At 39.3% G+C, this 16,151-nt stretch overlaps 1 protein-coding gene across 1 annotated transcript; it reads left to right on the top strand.

Annotated features, from left to right (window-relative positions):
- Positions 1-254: 254 nt before the first annotated feature.
- On the top strand, positions 255-15,097 carry DLD (dihydrolipoamide dehydrogenase). The gene is made up of 14 exons (XM_014868987.2): positions 255-360; positions 1,295-1,370; positions 2,053-2,132; positions 5,604-5,672; positions 7,488-7,557; positions 7,923-8,023; positions 8,350-8,493; positions 8,648-8,749; positions 9,835-10,025; positions 11,391-11,561; positions 11,931-12,120; positions 12,497-12,634; positions 13,891-13,980; positions 14,083-15,097. The coding sequence occupies exons 1-14, from the start codon at positions 322-324 to the stop codon at positions 14,146-14,148; spliced, it is 1,527 nt and encodes a 508-aa protein (XP_014724473.1). The 5' UTR covers positions 255-321; the 3' UTR covers positions 14,149-15,097.
- The last annotated feature ends 1,054 nt before the right edge of the window (positions 15,098-16,151 follow it).

Below are 16,151 nucleotides of genomic sequence, written 5' to 3'. Positions count from 1 at the left end.
ACACAAGAAGTTCCACCTCAACAGGAGGAAGAACTTCTTTACATGAGGGTGGCGGAGCACTGGAACAGCTGCTCAGGACGGTGGCGGAGTCTCCCTCTCTGGAGACATTCCAAACCCGCCTGGATGTGCTCCCGTGTCCCCTGCTGCAGCCGGCCCAGCACAGCGGCGCCGCCGGTTCCGTGCCCGGAGCTCGCTGCCAGCGCTGAGGCCCCGTGCCCGCCTGGCCCCGCCCCGCGCCGCGCCGCCCCGCTCGGCAGTGCGCCTGCGCCTGCGCGCGTCCGCGGAGTCCTTGAGCGGCCGGGGCGCGGCGGCACCGCCGACATGCAGCGCTGGGGCCGCGTCTCCTGCGCGCTCGCTCGGGTACGGCACCGGCGGGGTGAGGGCAAGGGAGGGGACAAGGGACAGAAGCCGCCCCGGGCAGGTCGGGTCTGGGCTTTCTTCAGACTCCTCAGCCCACCGGGGGCGTGCGTGAGGGCGGGCGGGGCCGGAGCGGCGCCTTGAGGCGGGCGCGGGCCTTGGCCGCGCTCCCCCGCCTGCTCCGCTGACCCCTTCCCTCGCCGCTCTGCCGGGCGGAAGGGACGCGGCGGCTGCGGCAGCCCTCAGGGTCCGTGAGGGGCAGAGGTCAGCCTGCCTGCTGCCGTGTGCCTCGTCGGTGCTGGTGCCCCCGTGTCCCGGCCCACGGGAGGCCGAGGCCGTGGTGGCTGCAAAAAGCGCCGCCGTCAGCCGGCCCAGCTTTTGGGCTGCGGTGCTGGGGACTTCACAAATGCTTCCAGGGACATCCTCTAATCCAGTTACAGAGTGATCGGCCCTCGATGTGTTTGTAGCAGCTGTTCTGTGCTGTTCCATTACTTTTACGTAAAGGTTAAAAAAAACTTGCTCTCCCGAACCTCCTATGCCTCCAGCTGCCTGTTCCTAGGAAGTGGCTGAAGGGGTTAGTTACAGAACAAGACTCTTCATAAACTCCTGTGGATGTCTTAATTTGTGTCATTATGTGGGTTTGAGAGCCCCATATAAAGAGTTGAAAGTTTTGTAGTTAGAGGCAGCCTGAGGTGAGACTGGCCTGAGGACAGGTGTGATGACAGACTGAGGTGACTGAGCAGGTAAGTGGCAGAGCAACTTCTGCCTCTCATTCCGGTCAGTGCCCACTGTGCTTCAGTCGTGCTGTTCCTGTTTTGGTTTACTGGTGACCGTAACTGTGTGTTTTTCTGTGTGTGCCTGAATGCTTGTTTTCCCTCAAGGATAGAACATAAACTTGTACAACGAAGGGGTTCTTTTTATTTTTTTTCATTTTTAGAGAAGCCATTTTGATCGGATTCATCATGGTCTTCAGGGAGTTTGTGCTGTGCCACAAAGGTCCTATGCTGATCAAGGTAATTTCTTGTGAGAAAACTTTTTTGCACAAAGAAAACCATCAGCCCAAACCTCCAGAAAAAGCAAAACAATACTTCAGACTCAGAAATCAGTCTTCCAGATGAAAGCCATGTCCAGATGAAAGTTGTGGTTTATTTGCATAATTTGATTTCAAGATAAAGCTATAAATAAAAGTTGAGCTTCACCATCACTGTTCTTACGTTAATTAGTCTTCTAAAAGAGACAGTGGTTATAAGATACAAACTAGGTACAAAGTTCATAACTTCCACTGCTCTATAATCAATAGAGGTTGCACAGATACCTATTACAGCCACGTTTTCTCCTTGATAAATTTATAGCATTTAGTAAGTATGTTTTGTCTAATCATCAATAGAAGCTATATTGGAAAAAAATGTTACAGTAAACTCTGAAGGCATCTTGGGTTAAGTTCTTAGTGGCTTTAGAACAAGAGAGATGGGAAATTCAGTTTCTTGATGTCATTTTACATTATTTTCCTTGTGAAATTTTAGATTGATTATTTCTCTTGTGGGATGAATACCTTTACACAACCTTTCTCTGTGTCCAGAAAGTTACTTTCAGATATGAGGTGTAGCTCCCTTACCTAATCCTATTTCGTTAATTTGCATAATTCTTAATATACAATTATTTTTCTAAAAAAAAAAAAACTGTTCTCTATTTTAGTTGATGCTGATGTCACAGTTATTGGCTCTGGGCCTGGAGGATATGTTGCTGCTATCAAAGCAGCTCAGCTTGGATTTAAGGTGAGACCTCACTCAGATAGCAGAAGACTCATCCAGGTGAACTTGAAAGGTGTCTGTGTGATACTCTAGTTCTTCTGTCACATCTTGGGCCACCATATGCTGTTGACATCTTTCGTTAATCTTTCCTTACCTTGCTTACCCAGATGAGGCAGATTTTGAAATGGAGGTCTGGCTGTGTTACTCTCCATAGCCCTGCTACTGGCAGAGCTGCTTAGGATAGCTTACTTTTGGCTGGAACTGATAATTTAGGTGGTCTTGTACTCTTGTGAAAGAGAAGGTGGGAAAAGAGTGCTAGGAAGGAATTTCTCTCTCAACAAAGGGAAAAATACAGAGATAATGGCTGACGAAAAGAACACTGGAAAACTATTCTGAAGAACAGACTGAGGGAACTGAGAAGGGGAAAAAGCTGTATTCAACTGATAGGCTTTTTGAATGTGATTACTGGAATTCTACTGCCATGTGTGAATTTTAGAGACAAAAATGTTTGTAGAAATACTGTATTTATGTTCATCTCTGTTCTTCTGCCTCTTGTCTCTGAATGCCTTTCAGAAGAGGCAGTTTGTGGGTGATATGTACTATTGATGTGTCATTTAATTATTAAGTGTTTTGAGAGTTGTATGTGTATCATATATTTCAGATGTTTTTAAACTTACGAAAATATAGAATGTGACTTCAGGATATTTTTTTGCCCTCTTTCTATGAGACCAACTGACACTCTAGGCACTGCATTATTGTTCTCTTAATTATCTGGAACTCTGAGAAGGTGGTGGTAGCAGTCTTGAGCATGTTTCTGCTGTTTGATATGACACAATGTTTCTGAATTACCTAAATTGGGGTTCATGTCTGAAATGAGCTGGTTTGACCACCTGGTAAGGACAAGAACTCCTGGTGATGTGTTCCAGTGGAGCACAAGAATGGGGGCCCACACAGCGTGTAGTCTTTCATCTTTCAGTCTTTTCAGAATTTGACTGTATAAGGCCCTGAGCCGCCTGATACATCATAGAATCACAGAATGGTTTGGGTTGGAAGGGATGTTGAAGCTGGCGTTGTTTCAACTCCCCTGCCATGGGCAGGGACACCTTCCACTAGACCTTGTTACTCCGACCCATCCAGCCTGGCCTTGATCATTTAGGGATGGGGCATCCACAGATTCTCTGGGCTACCTATTCCTGTGCCTCACTGCCCTCCTTCCAAAGAGCTGATCTAAATCTACATCCTTCAGCTTAAGGCTGTTTCTGTCACTAAATGTCCTTGTGAAAAGTCCCTCTCCATCCTTCTTGCAAGCCCCCTTTAGATACTAGAAGGCTGCTGTGAGGTCTCCACGGAGCCTTCTCAGCCTGTCTTAGGACAGCTGCTCCAGCACTGTGATCAACTTGCTGGTCTCCTCTGGACTTGCTCCAGCAGGTCCACATCTGTCTTGTGTAGGAGGCCATAGAGCTGGATGCAGTACTCCAGCTGGGATCTCATGAGAGCAGAGGGGCAGAATCACCTCCCTTAATGTCTTTGATATTGACTGTGTTTGGACAAGGAGGTTTCACTAGGTGGCTTTCAGAGGAGGTCCCTTCAAACTGAATTTGTCTGTAATTCTGAGAGTTGTCCCTCATTGTGGGGTCAGTACTCCCACAACTGGGTGTCATTAACATCTTTTTGGGTATCTTTTAGCCTTCTAATATGCAACTGTACCAAAATGTAAATGTATAAGATTCCATTAAGTTGTACATCTGCCTGCAACCTAGTGCAAAATAATTGAGTTGTCTTTACACATCTTTGTAAATTACTACTTAGTCATAATAAGTACTCTTGCTTCTGGATGTATGTGGTTACTTAGCTAGTAACCTGAGAAAAAAAGCTCAGTGCTGCAGGTTTAATTAAGATTATGGCCTTCTGCCATGTGAGTTCATGTTTGATTATTCTAAAGCTATTTTTGTGGCTGGCTATAAAGCAGCTTTTCTTGGACCAGTACTGTCCTTGAGTCCTTCATGTCTGTGATTAACAATAGGATACTTTACACAAGAGGGTTAAAAAGTTCCCTGGATTCTGTTTTTCATCATAGTGAAAAATAATCGTTACATTGTTGCACAGCTAGTTAGAGAGGTGAAAATGCTTGGACTACCTATGTATATCACCATTATTGTTTAATAAACATGTGTAATGATTTTGGTGTCCTTGAGGAATGTAAGGAGATGTTTTTAGCAGACCGGCAAAAAGATTGAATAGTTACACCATCCATGGAAGAATCTGATTCTGCTCTACTCAGTTACTTAAGTTTCAATTTTAGTGCTATTTCTGCTAGCACAAGCATTGAGTCCTTGCATCCCACGTTATTGCCAGTAGTGTTCTCTGAGTATTGGCTTTCCAAAAGCTTTGCTTGGCCTTGTCAGTGAAGTGTGTGTAAAATGGATGAGACAGAACATTCTTATTGGGTAAAGGTAGGAGCAATCTCGTGCTGTTTGATCTGTGGTGCAGCTTTTAAAGCCCTTGTGTTGTGTTTCATGTATTCATGTGCTTAAAACAAGAGGAATTGGAGGTAGGGGATAAGCACGTCTCAGAATATCCCTGTGATTTGATTTGGTGAATTCTGCTCTTTATGTTACCATCACCCCTACCTTAGCACAAAAGCAGCAATTCAAAGAAATTGCAAAAGGCTTTCACCTAGGTAGTTGCCTCTCAGTGGACTGGAACTCTCAAGAGTGAGAACCAATTATTTTGAATGTATGCCTTTGAAAGAAAGAGATGCCAATTCCTTTGCTTCTACAAAAATGGTTTATGATACTCCTCCTCTTGGTGATCTGTTTTTATATGAAGTTTTGGCAATTGTTTTTGTCCTTTGCACACTTTGATGTTGTCAGTTTAATGAGAAGGAGATGAAATGTTTTCTGTCCCTGTTGGGATTGACCTTATATTTGTTTGGTTTTGCTTTGCTTGATTTTTGTTTTTTTCTTTCCTTAGAGGTGTTGGTACAACTTCATTGCAGTGGGAGAAAATGTTGTTTGTAGCTTGGGGGTTCCGTTGTTCTGTTTTCTTTGAAGAAAAGCTTGCTTCATGTGATTTTAATCTATGCCAGTTCATGAATCTTCGCATGACTTACATGTTTTGCTTTTTGCAGTTTTTTTCTGTCATTGTTAGGGCAACATCTTTCACTGAGTGTTGTATTTATTATTTACTTTGTAGATTTTTGTAGTAGGACAGCACTTGTGTGAAAGTATGAATGGTGTAGTGGCTGTCGTTTGGTAGATAATTTGGTTGCAAAGAACTATTTTGTGGGTTTTAAGTTAACAAAAACATGAGGGAAGGGAAATACGAGCCATAAAATAAATCTAGGAATTAAATTAATGGGACATTTGTAGAGGTAGAATTACTAGACAAGTAGACAAATGTCTTCGTCATCAAATCTAAATGGTGTGATATAAGGAAATGATGGCATGGTATTACTAAAAAAATATTTTTTTTCCTTCTGTTTTTTCTCCTCAGACTGTCTGTGTAGAAAAAAATGCAACATTAGGGGGAACATGTTTGAATGTTGGATGTATTCCATCCAAGGTAAGTGTGCAGTTTGTCGTAGTTCATTAAAAACAGCTGACATGATGTGCTTCACTTGGAAGGAGATGAGGAAGGAGTTTGTCAAGATGGATGTACATGTACAGAATGGCCTGGAGGATGAGGCTCGTGGTGCTTGTGTGGAGTAAGGTGGAGAGAAAGAGCTGAGTCCAGCACATGCAGTCTGAAAGAAAGGGGAAGCAAGAAGAAATTAATAAAACTTAATATTTGACATTGTCAAACTAGTTTAAAGTAATTTCAGGCCTTGGCCTTTGTAAGAGCAGTGCTGTTGCTAGGGAATCTGCCTCAGTAGCACCCAGCAGTGAAGGAAGACACTGCTAATGCCAGGTTTGTGATGGCTGTAGTAACAGACGTTCGTACAAGATCCTTCCTAACTGTATTGCTGTTTCTAATCATTTTGCTCAAGAGGTTCCCATTAGCATGGGAGGGGAAAATAGAGTAAAAATACTAAGCTTTTTAAAGATTTATATTAATTTTTCTAAGCATTTTAGTAATCATTTTATAGCCGTTCAGAGTATCTTAATATATTGAAGCACCACTCAAAAATGTTAATCCACACAGTGTTACCTTGTAAGTTGGAAACTCTAGATCTGTTTAACTAACTTCTCAAGTCCCTTTTTTTATCCTTTAGAATTTTTATAAAAATGCTATTGAACCCATGGCTAAACTTAAATGCTATCTAGAACTCGTTTGAATGGCAATAAATTAAGAAGTGGATATGTAGGCTGTGTACACCGAGGCAGTAACAAATTATTCAAATATTCCTTTCCAGAAAACGACCCAATATAATACATTGGCCATTAAAAAAACAAAATCCATTCTTTTTTTTTCCTTTCTAGTTGCCGAAGTCTTAAGTGGTGGTTGCATCTTTTATGGGGATGTTACGGATTTTGGGCTGTGACAGTTACGTGAAGTAGAGAAATTACTTTTAAAGTAATTGATAAAAATTATAAAAATGGAATTATTTTATTTGGATAGTATTAGTTTTACTCAAGCATAGTAGATAAGGCAAGTATTTCAAAATACCATTTGAGTCTTGTACTGTGCCCACTTTAGATTTAAGTCTGTGCAAACTCACACTGTTGTCCTTGCAAAGATACAGATCATTTCATATTTGGGGTGGTAACAAAATAATAAATTTTCTTAGTAAGCTCTTGACTTAACTATATTGTTATTTCTAATCAAAATGCAAATACTGAGGTTCTGAATTTGAAGCTACTAATCTATAGCCACCAGTATAAGAGCTAGTCTAATTTTGTCTATGAATTTGGAAGATCCGTGTACCTGAGCTAGCTCCAAGCCATCCAGCTTCAGCTCACCTGGCTATGCCATTATAGAAACTTCACAAAATCTCAAAATTTAACTCATATATGCCTACATAGGCTAAAATCGTAACAGGCATTTTAGTGTAGATTTTTCTCATCCAGTTTTTCTGGATCCATCCATCTTCGCTTTGGTCATGAGTCAGAATTACCTTTCTTTTCCTCTACTTGGTCTGTTCCTTCTTTTTTTTTTTTTTTTTTTAACCTCTGTAGAGTAATTAACAATTTCTATGTTGAAATGAGCAAAAAGGATAGGTGTGGATTTAACTGTTTTCTATTTCTGCGTAAAGTATGTAACTTTTTGAATGTAGGAGGTACTGTGTACAATTTCTGCAATTGAAATACACCTTTTCAAATATGTATATGTCAAACTTAAGAGTGAGAACATTTTGCAAATAGTATAATTATTTTTCCTTATAATACATAACTTATGAATATATATCCACATATATTCACATTTTTGTGTCTATTTTAGGCCTTGCTGAACAACTCACATCTATATCACTTGGCCCATGGAAAAGATTTCGCTAATAGAGGAATTGAAAGTGAGTGAAGAGCTCTCAGTGCCTGTTACATAAGTAGTTTCCACCAAGAAGTAAATTTAAATTTAATCTTTTAAATCTGATTAGTATAGTTTTCTGGTCAGAAATTTTTTAGAGTTATAAATGATATCCTTTATCTGTCATTTGGAGGCTTAGGAACGTGTCTGCTCTTTGAGCTCTGAATAATAGATTGGTAAGTTATAGTTGAAAAGTGCAAAACTGGTTTTCAGCATAGCAGTTGTTGACTTTAGCCTTTAGTAGGGCCATTCAACACATCTTTCTGTGCCAGCTGTTAACTGTGTTAGGTTAGCTCCTTTAACATTAACACACTGCAGTGCTTGGAGTAAGTTGTTTTGTTTAAACCTTAGTTACAGGAATCCGTTTGAATCTAGAGAAGATGATGGAACAGAAGAGTAGTGCAGTGAAGGCCTTAACAGGTGGAATTGCTCATTTATTTAAACAAAACAAGGTTAGTTTGGATTCTCTACTAAGGTATATTCATTTTTCTGATCTGAATTTCTTACTTTTTGCATTTTCATATTGCCATATTAATTAGAGTGACTGATATGACAAGGGCAGAATTTGAATGCTTCTCTTCCAGAAAACTTTTAAATGTCCCGTGCTTTAATTCTTAATCTGCTTAAAGAAATAGTATACAAGTTACTGTGTGATTTGTACCAGGTCGTGATGCAGAGAGATGTTTTAGCAGTGTCTCTAAGCATTAGCAAGATTCAGGTGAAATGTAGCCTAACTTACATATTTGAACCTGACTTCATTGTGTTCTGATTGCTAAAGGTTGTACATGTATCTGGGTTTGGAAAAATAACTGGCAAAAACCAAGTCACTGCAACTAAAGAAGATGGCAGCACACAAGTTATCAATACAAAGAACATACTCATAGCCACAGGCTCAGAAGTTGCTCCCTTCCCTGGAATTACTGTAAGTATTTGAACTTAATTGAACTTCTTTTTCAGTGTCTCATAGCCACACAATTTAATGTGTAATAATGGTTTACCCCGATTGCACTTCACGTTCTGTATTTAATATGTAAAAGAGATTGTAAACCTCCCTTTGTGCATTTTTTTGTCATTAGATTGATGAAGATAACATTGTGTCGTCCACTGGTGCGCTGTCACTGAAAAAAGTTCCTGAAAAGATGGTCGTCATTGGTGCAGGAGTCATTGGTGTGGAACTGGTGAGAGGATATTTAAACCACTTGACATTTAATTTGTAAAGGAAAAAGGTGTTATCTTTTGTTGTATTTGATGGTTTTGCTGTGATTTAACAGTTCAGTGAATTGTAGTAAATCTGTTCAGACTTCATAGCCTGCTAGCTCAATTTTTTACCAGAAAAGCTGGAATAAGTGTTTGTTGGGTCAGTACTTCTGCAGCTGGTCAGATAAGCAGAGAAACGAGAGAGGAGCATACAGGGCCTTGCCATTTATTTTTCTCTTTTGGAGGAGTAGGGATGTGAGGAAATGCCAGGATAGTCAAGATAAATTCTTGTTTAGTAGTTAATGTTAAGAGATGTTTAATGTGATCTGATAGTACATACTCTATCAACCAAAAGTGTGGGGACTTTGTAATTCATCGTGGTCTGAGTCCTTTTCCCTCACACCTACATTTTTCAAAAAGAATTTATATTTCCTGGTCTTACAACTGCTTGAAGCTGTGCCCATCTACCAAATAGTTGCTTAGCCTGCTGACTGTTAAGCTGAGAAAGAGTAAGCAAAATGAAATTCTATATTGGATGCATGTGGGTAACTGCAGGTAAATAGAGTGTACATGGGTTTTGTTGGTGAGGCTGATGATCATGGTTAAGGGTATAAATACAGATGGGACCAGCAGTGGCTCCATTTTGTTGCATAAAATTTCCTTAATGTGATATTGATTAATTAGTAATGGTGTTAGAGCACCACAAGCAATTTCCTTTGGGTTATCCTTTCAGATTCTTTGATTTTGAATTTCTTCTATGCCTGTAGTATAAAACGTACATGAGTTATTTAGTTATTTAATTAGCTGTTTCTTTAAAAGCCTAATTGCCTGAGTTTGGTCATCGGAGCTTTGAGTCTGGAAATAAACAATGATAAATCTTTTCCTGGAAAGGATGGGGAAAGTTGGACTTGTTTTATTTTGTGCTGTCGTGCCTGTAGAATAGGATCAGTTCGTTGTTAGGTGTTATCCTGCTTTAGAAGAGTTTACAGTCGGTTGTAAATATTAGAGTAAAATCATCTGAAGTTTGCTTTTCAAAAACTTTTAATCTGTATTGTTGTGACTGCAGGGTTCAGTTTGGCAGCGCCTCGGTGCAGATGTGACAGCTGTTGAGTTCATGGGCCATGTTGGTGGAATGGGAATTGATATGGAGATCTCTAAAAACTTCCAACGTATTCTTCAGAAGCAGGGGTTCAAGTTTAAACTGAACACCAAAGTTACTGGTGCTACCAAGAGACCAGATGGAAAAATAGATGTAGCGTAAGTGTTTAACATAAAACCAAAGGAATGTAAAATATATTCTTCCTCCCAATCCATCAAGCCTATTTAAAAATACAGGCTGATACTATTTTTTGAACAGGAGTGAAAATGAATTCTTTATTGCAATTACACGTTTATCCTCCTTTGTAACTTACAGAGCTCATAATTTTGGGTTTATTAAGTCCTAAGTTGCTTATACAGGAGAGGCTCCATTGACTTGAGTTGAGGGCTTGCTGGCATAAAACCACTGTTATAATGAGATCAGTAATAAAAACAGAACTCAAGATCATTCTTTTCATGAAAGATATTTGCTTCTGGTATAATTAGCATAAATACCATGATTGTTCATACAGTCATTTCCAAGCCATTAATTCTTGGCTATATATTGGAAGGTCATCTTGTCTTAGGGTAAGCATGGCAGAGATATTACTGTTCTTGAACAGAAATAAATGAAACTACCTGAGGAGTCTGTTTCAATGGCCGTAGTCAAGACCTTTGAAGTTTTATATATGAACAGTTAATATAGAAACACATAAAAGCAAATTTGCTTTGTAAAAGTACCTAAGTGTGCACTAGTTCTGTTGGTGCTAATAGATTCTCTACGCAAAAATTGTAGTTTAAAAAAATCCTTGATGTTACTTCACAAAAATAAGCTTAAATGTTTTTTCACTGGAGACTTAATATGGTGGTTTTTGCTGGCTGTATCGCTGTACCTTGGGATAGTCTGCCATCCATCACTGTAAAGGTCCAGGATTTGGGCTTCTTTACATGCCATGCTGAGGCTGGCTGGATCTCTCATGTAGTCTGTTTCTACTTTTTGAATATCATTTTGATTCAGAGTATGTTTTCAAAACACACTTCCAGTTATCCTGTCTTCCCTCACTTGGTTCTTGTGCTGTCAGAGTATATGAACTGAACTTGTCCTGGGTGCAGTTAAACACAAGATGCACGGCAGCTGCTAACAGGTGTTTGGCTCCTGGCCAGAAGAAAGCTTGCTCAGAATATATACTTTTATATATATATATATATATATGTATACACACACACTTTGAGTGGCAAGTACTCAGCAGAAATTACTTTGCTGAATGGATTTGATCCTATCAGGTCATTCTACTTGCTATCGAAAATACACCCTGAAATTCTCTCTTAACAATTGTTAAGAAATGTAGTAAGAGGTGTTGCCCCTTCCTCCCTCTTCTACTGCTGAACTCTTGCAAGGAGGAGGCATGGGGCAGGCAGGATGGAGTGCTTTGGGTGCCAGACCCAGCCAGGGGGTCACTATCTTGGGTCATATTAGTTACTAGCCAGAGAGAGAGAAGGCTGCAAGTTTACAGCTTAGCATTTTTGCTTCTTGTTTTGCTGTAGCGTTGAAGCTGCTGCTGGTGGCAAGGCAGAAGTAATAACTTGTGATGTGCTCCTAGTTTGCATCGGTAGGCGTCCTTTTACAAAAAATTTAGGTCTTGAGGAAATTGGAATTGAACTTGATAAGAGGGGAAGAATTCCGGTCAACAACAGATTCCAAACCAAGATTCCAAGGTAAGTAAGACTATTTTTTCCCTTTTTTTTAATGCAGAACTCCTGAAAGTTTAACTTACTAAAGCACCTCTGGTTTTTAATAACAGAACATACATTCCTTTTCTGAAAAGAAAACTCAAGATATTTGTATCATTTCAGTAGCTAAAAATTTTTAGTCAGCCTTTGAAGTTTTGTAATTTAAAAGTCACTGTCTTATTTCATGTCACTAATGTCAGTGGTCATTCTGTGGAAACTGCTAAAATGAAGTATTTTAATCTATTTTGATTAGAGTTTTTAGTAACATGTTTCAAACAGACTGTTATGTAAGGTAGCCCAGGTGTGCTAGGATGTTTTTAAACAGTGTCTTATTCTGTTTCATTGGTCTGATAGCATCTATGCTATTGGTGATGTAGTTGCTGGACCTATGCTGGCCCACAAAGCTGAGGATGAAGGCATTCTTTGTGTGGAAGGCATGGCTGGGGGAGCAGTGCACATTGACTATAACTGTGTTCCCTCTGTGATCTACACTCACCCTGAAGTGGCCTGGGTTGGCAAGTCAGAAGAACAGCTGAAAGAAGAGGTACTGGTTTTCTTTTCCAACAAAAACTGTTTTTCCACCTTGGGCCTGGTTTCACTCTCTAGTTGTTTATCTAGCTACTTTGTCCAAATTTCTGCATTTGAATTTATTGCTTACAGGGTGTGAGTGAATGATGCTCTTGTGCATGCTACTCTCCCAAGAACAACAATTCTCTTTAATGACTTACATTCTGTGATGTGAATATTGTTTGTTTGCAAATCAATTTTTTTTACTACACTCTTACACCACTTGTGGTGATTGTTCATGTATGTTCCTCTCTGTCTCTTGTTTTAGTTCTGCATTGCTTTTCCTCATGTATGTAACAGTTGGTTATGTTGTTCTTGTTGGTCATTAACTCAGTGACACATCTGTTTTGCAGGGTGTAGAATACAAAGTTGGAAAATTTCCATTTGCTGCAAACAGTAGAGCAAAGACAAATGCTGACACAGATGGCCTGGTGAAGATACTTAGTCAAAAGTCAACGGACAGGATGTTGGGTGCTCACATTTTAGGCTCAGTAAGTGTCATCAATTGTGCTTTCTTGGCCTTGTAACATTCTTTTTGTTTAGTGTTGCATAGTTGTTGAGATAGAAGTGGTGTTTGTAAACAGGAAGGTTTGAGTTCACCATACTTTTTTTTTACAGTTCTGTTCTGCACCCCTGCCCTCCTCCCCACTTTTTAGTTACTTTTGTGTAACTAAAGAACAAGCCCAGCTTGGTTTTTTCATCTTGAATTGCTATGGTTATTTGGCTTCTTTGACCAGTTTTGTGTGGTGTGAGGTGTTTTGGTGGTGGTGTTTGTTGTGGTTTTTTTTTCATTTTGCTTTTATGAATACCGCCAGATACTTGAGAGAACAGCAGAAATTTTTGATTGAACTTTTGGAAGTTGAGGGAGCTGAAAAGACTGTGGCTTTTTCATTGGTGTTTTTTTTTTCCCTTCTCTCCAACTAAAAACTTCTGCAAAGGTAGTAATCTTACATTGCAGTCACTGCATCTAGGGTTAGTAATTCATGGAACTTGCAGTTAAAAAACCTTTGGGCTTTCCCTTTTTTGTTTTTTTTTTTTTTTTGTCAAAGTTAGACCCTAATCTTTCTCTGTTCTGTTTCTTCGTTGTAAATATTTTTCTTTTTCAAAATATGTTTGCAGAAATACTTCCATACCTTTTTGTGTACAGCTTTCTTTAAGAGAAACAACAAACTACTATCAGTAAGATTCTATGCTAGTTACTTTCTCTTGCAATTGCAGTAGTTTAGAAACCAGCATGCTTTAAAGGAAGCACAGCTTTGTCTGTCTCATACCAATAAATCTCATTTTCTTCATTGGGAAAGGTCTGAGGGGAAATCTTACGGTTGTGGATCTGGGTGCTAAAAATGTGAGGAGATTTAACTATTTTTGACTCCTCAAAGATATACTCTTAGTAAATATGCGTAAATACAGCAAATAAAAATGAATGTGTATGTGTAGTAATACGATTTTTTAAAATCTAGTTATCTGTTTAACTTCTCAGCACTGAAGTTTTGGGTAGGTTTCATTTCATGGAAAAATGCCCAGCTTTTGCACAACTCTCAGGAATGAGAGAACAAACACTCTCATCAATGTTCACAGTCACCAAATAGATTACATTACTTACGTTAGAACACAGGTGAAGTGCTGGTTAAAACATAACTTTTCTTTTTTTAGCAGAAAATGCTTATTTATAAGCTGTTACTGATCCAGCAGAACCTGGATAACTGCGTAAGAACTTGTGCTAATTGCAAGTACCATTAAATTACAGGGTGCTGGTGAAATGGTGAATGAAGCTGCCCTTGCTATGGAATATGGAGCATCATGTGAAGATGTGGCCAGAGTTTGCCATGCCCATCCAGTAAGTGTTTCCTAAAGGGACTGTTTAACACCATTACACAGACATGCTGTTACTCCATGTACCTATTAATGACTTGTAATTTTTTGTGTTTGCTCTGTACAGACGGTGTCAGAAGCCTTCAGGGAAGCAAACCTAGCAGCGTCCTTTGGCAAAGCTATCAACTTCTAAAATGAAAGAGCAGATCTTTGTACATATATAGTACATCTCTGAAAATGGACTGTGGGCCCTTATGGAAGGCTGAGGATTTTAGGACTGACTTAAGTGAATATCTTAATTTTAAACATCAGCTATTTAAACAAGTAGAGTTTGGAACAAGTGGAATTATACAGTCTCTGTAAATTAAATACTTAAAATTACATGTTTATTTACACAATGAATGTTGCAGAAAAGCATCCTGACAGAACTCTTTTCTTTTTCAAAACCAAACATTTTGCTGCTGCATGGGATTATCAGGTGTGCTGGTCAGAACTCTGGATAATTGTCCAGTATACCTTGTGTTTTCTTCTCTGAAGTAGTGACACAATAAACCAGTTGAATGCTGGCACTTAAAATGCCACTGGCACTTAAAATGCCACTGTCACTTCCGCACAAAAATGTGTTTCCTTCTGAAGGGATTAACTTTGGTATTTAACTTCTTACTTGTACTTCTTACATATGAGTACCAAAATTTGCTTTGACCTAGTAGTGTTGGGATGTTGGGAGAAGAGGGGCTCATGTAGATCAATTAAAATTATATTCACTTTTTAAAGAGAAAATTACTCTGTGTGATTCTCCATGTCATGTTTTCATATTGAAAACTCATAAGGGGAAAAATTGAGTGCTGATTGAGAAATGAAAGATTAAAGATAAGTTCATTGTACTGCTACCTAATCTTTTTTGGTTTTAAAGCTTCCATTGTCCAGGTCTCTTAAACTTGAAATGCTAAAACTGGGTAGTGAAGCAGTGTTTGCTGTCAAGTTCTATGACATGAGGGTTATTCTGCACCTTCCACACATAAGGGCTGCAGTGTCAGCTCTCCACACAATTAAGACATACTTTCTTCTCTTCTGTTTTCTATTTTGTTCTCTCTTTCTGTCTCTTCTGTAGCAAGAGAGCTTAATAAATATTTGACATGGCTGATGGGTGTTGGATTTTGTTTGCTGATTGGATCCTTGTACTGTCTAGGTTGTTGATGATGTGAGGAAACTCACAAACAGATGGCATCTTTGGAAGATCTTTAACATGTATATGGAGCATGCCCAAATCCAGTAGTTCATTTTAACTTCTTTTCCAAGGTGCCATTTCTTTTTTTTTTTTTTTTTTTTTGCCAGGCTCTTCTGCCTTAAAGAAAACCTTAATACCTGCTGGTATATGTCCTTTTTCACTGTGTCAATGGAATGAGAAGTGCACGTTCAGAAAGTGGTGCTACAGCTACTTGGTTTTGTGTATAGACAAGATGGTTACATCTTTCTACCTTGCTTTTTAGCTTCCTATTCAAGTATTGATCCATTATCCATAGTGAGTAATGGAGATGGATACCAGCATTACCATACCAGTTAATCAGCAAAACACCAGTGATACTCTTGAGATTTATTTTCTTAACTCCTACTTTAAATGTAGATGGGGTTAAACCATGACACATCATTAAGCTTAACACCATCTGATTCATGGGTATGCTGAGTTAGTGAATTAATGTGGATCTGCTTTCAGGTGTTAGGAAGCTGCTGAATGGAAAGCAAAGACAACAAGGCAGAAAAGCTTGATTCTTCCAATAGATCTTGGCATTTCATAATCACGTCTAGCTTTACACAGGTAAATGTTAAGTGTTAATCATGTGATCTGCCAGTTCCTCACAGAAACCTTGCTCTTACAGAAAGTTTTGTGTCCGCCTCCTGAATACTTGTAGCGGTCTTACTGCAATTCCGTCTTGAGGTTCATCAGTTACAAAAGTTTGTATCTCATTTTATGTAAAATAAAGTTTGAAAAGCCAGGGAAACTTACAGTCAATAATACTACTAAGTCTGTACTGGAGACCATTGGTTGTCCAGACACTAAAAATAAAAATCAAGGCCTAAAAATTATTTTTGTTACTTCTCACTGTCATTCCCTTTTTAGTTAAGTGTACAAAAGAGTGTTTGTAAAAAGTAAAATGAGCTGCTGAGCCACCTGCCAATGATCTCATGGCACTTAGG

Source organism: Sturnus vulgaris, chromosome 5 (assembly GCF_052056855.1).
Source record: "Sturnus vulgaris isolate bStuVul1 chromosome 5, bStuVul1.hap1, whole genome shotgun sequence".
Taxonomy (NCBI): domain Eukaryota; kingdom Metazoa; phylum Chordata; class Aves; order Passeriformes; family Sturnidae; genus Sturnus; species Sturnus vulgaris.
Note: the sequence above shows the minus strand (reverse complement) of the source record. Positions and strands in the feature narration are given on the sequence as shown.

Excerpts from the sequence above, each read along its gene's own strand:
- DLD (XM_014868987.2), top strand. The coding sequence starts at position 322 with ATGCAGCGCTGGGGCCGCGTCTCCTGCGCGCTCGCTCGG. Across the intron at positions 8,750-9,834 it reads GAGTCATTGGTGTGGAACTG|GGTTCAGTTTGGCAGCGCCT; the intron begins GTGAGAGGATAT and ends TTGTGACTGCAG. Across the intron at positions 10,026-11,390 it reads GATGGAAAAATAGATGTAGC|CGTTGAAGCTGCTGCTGGTG; the intron begins GTAAGTGTTTAA and ends GTTTTGCTGTAG.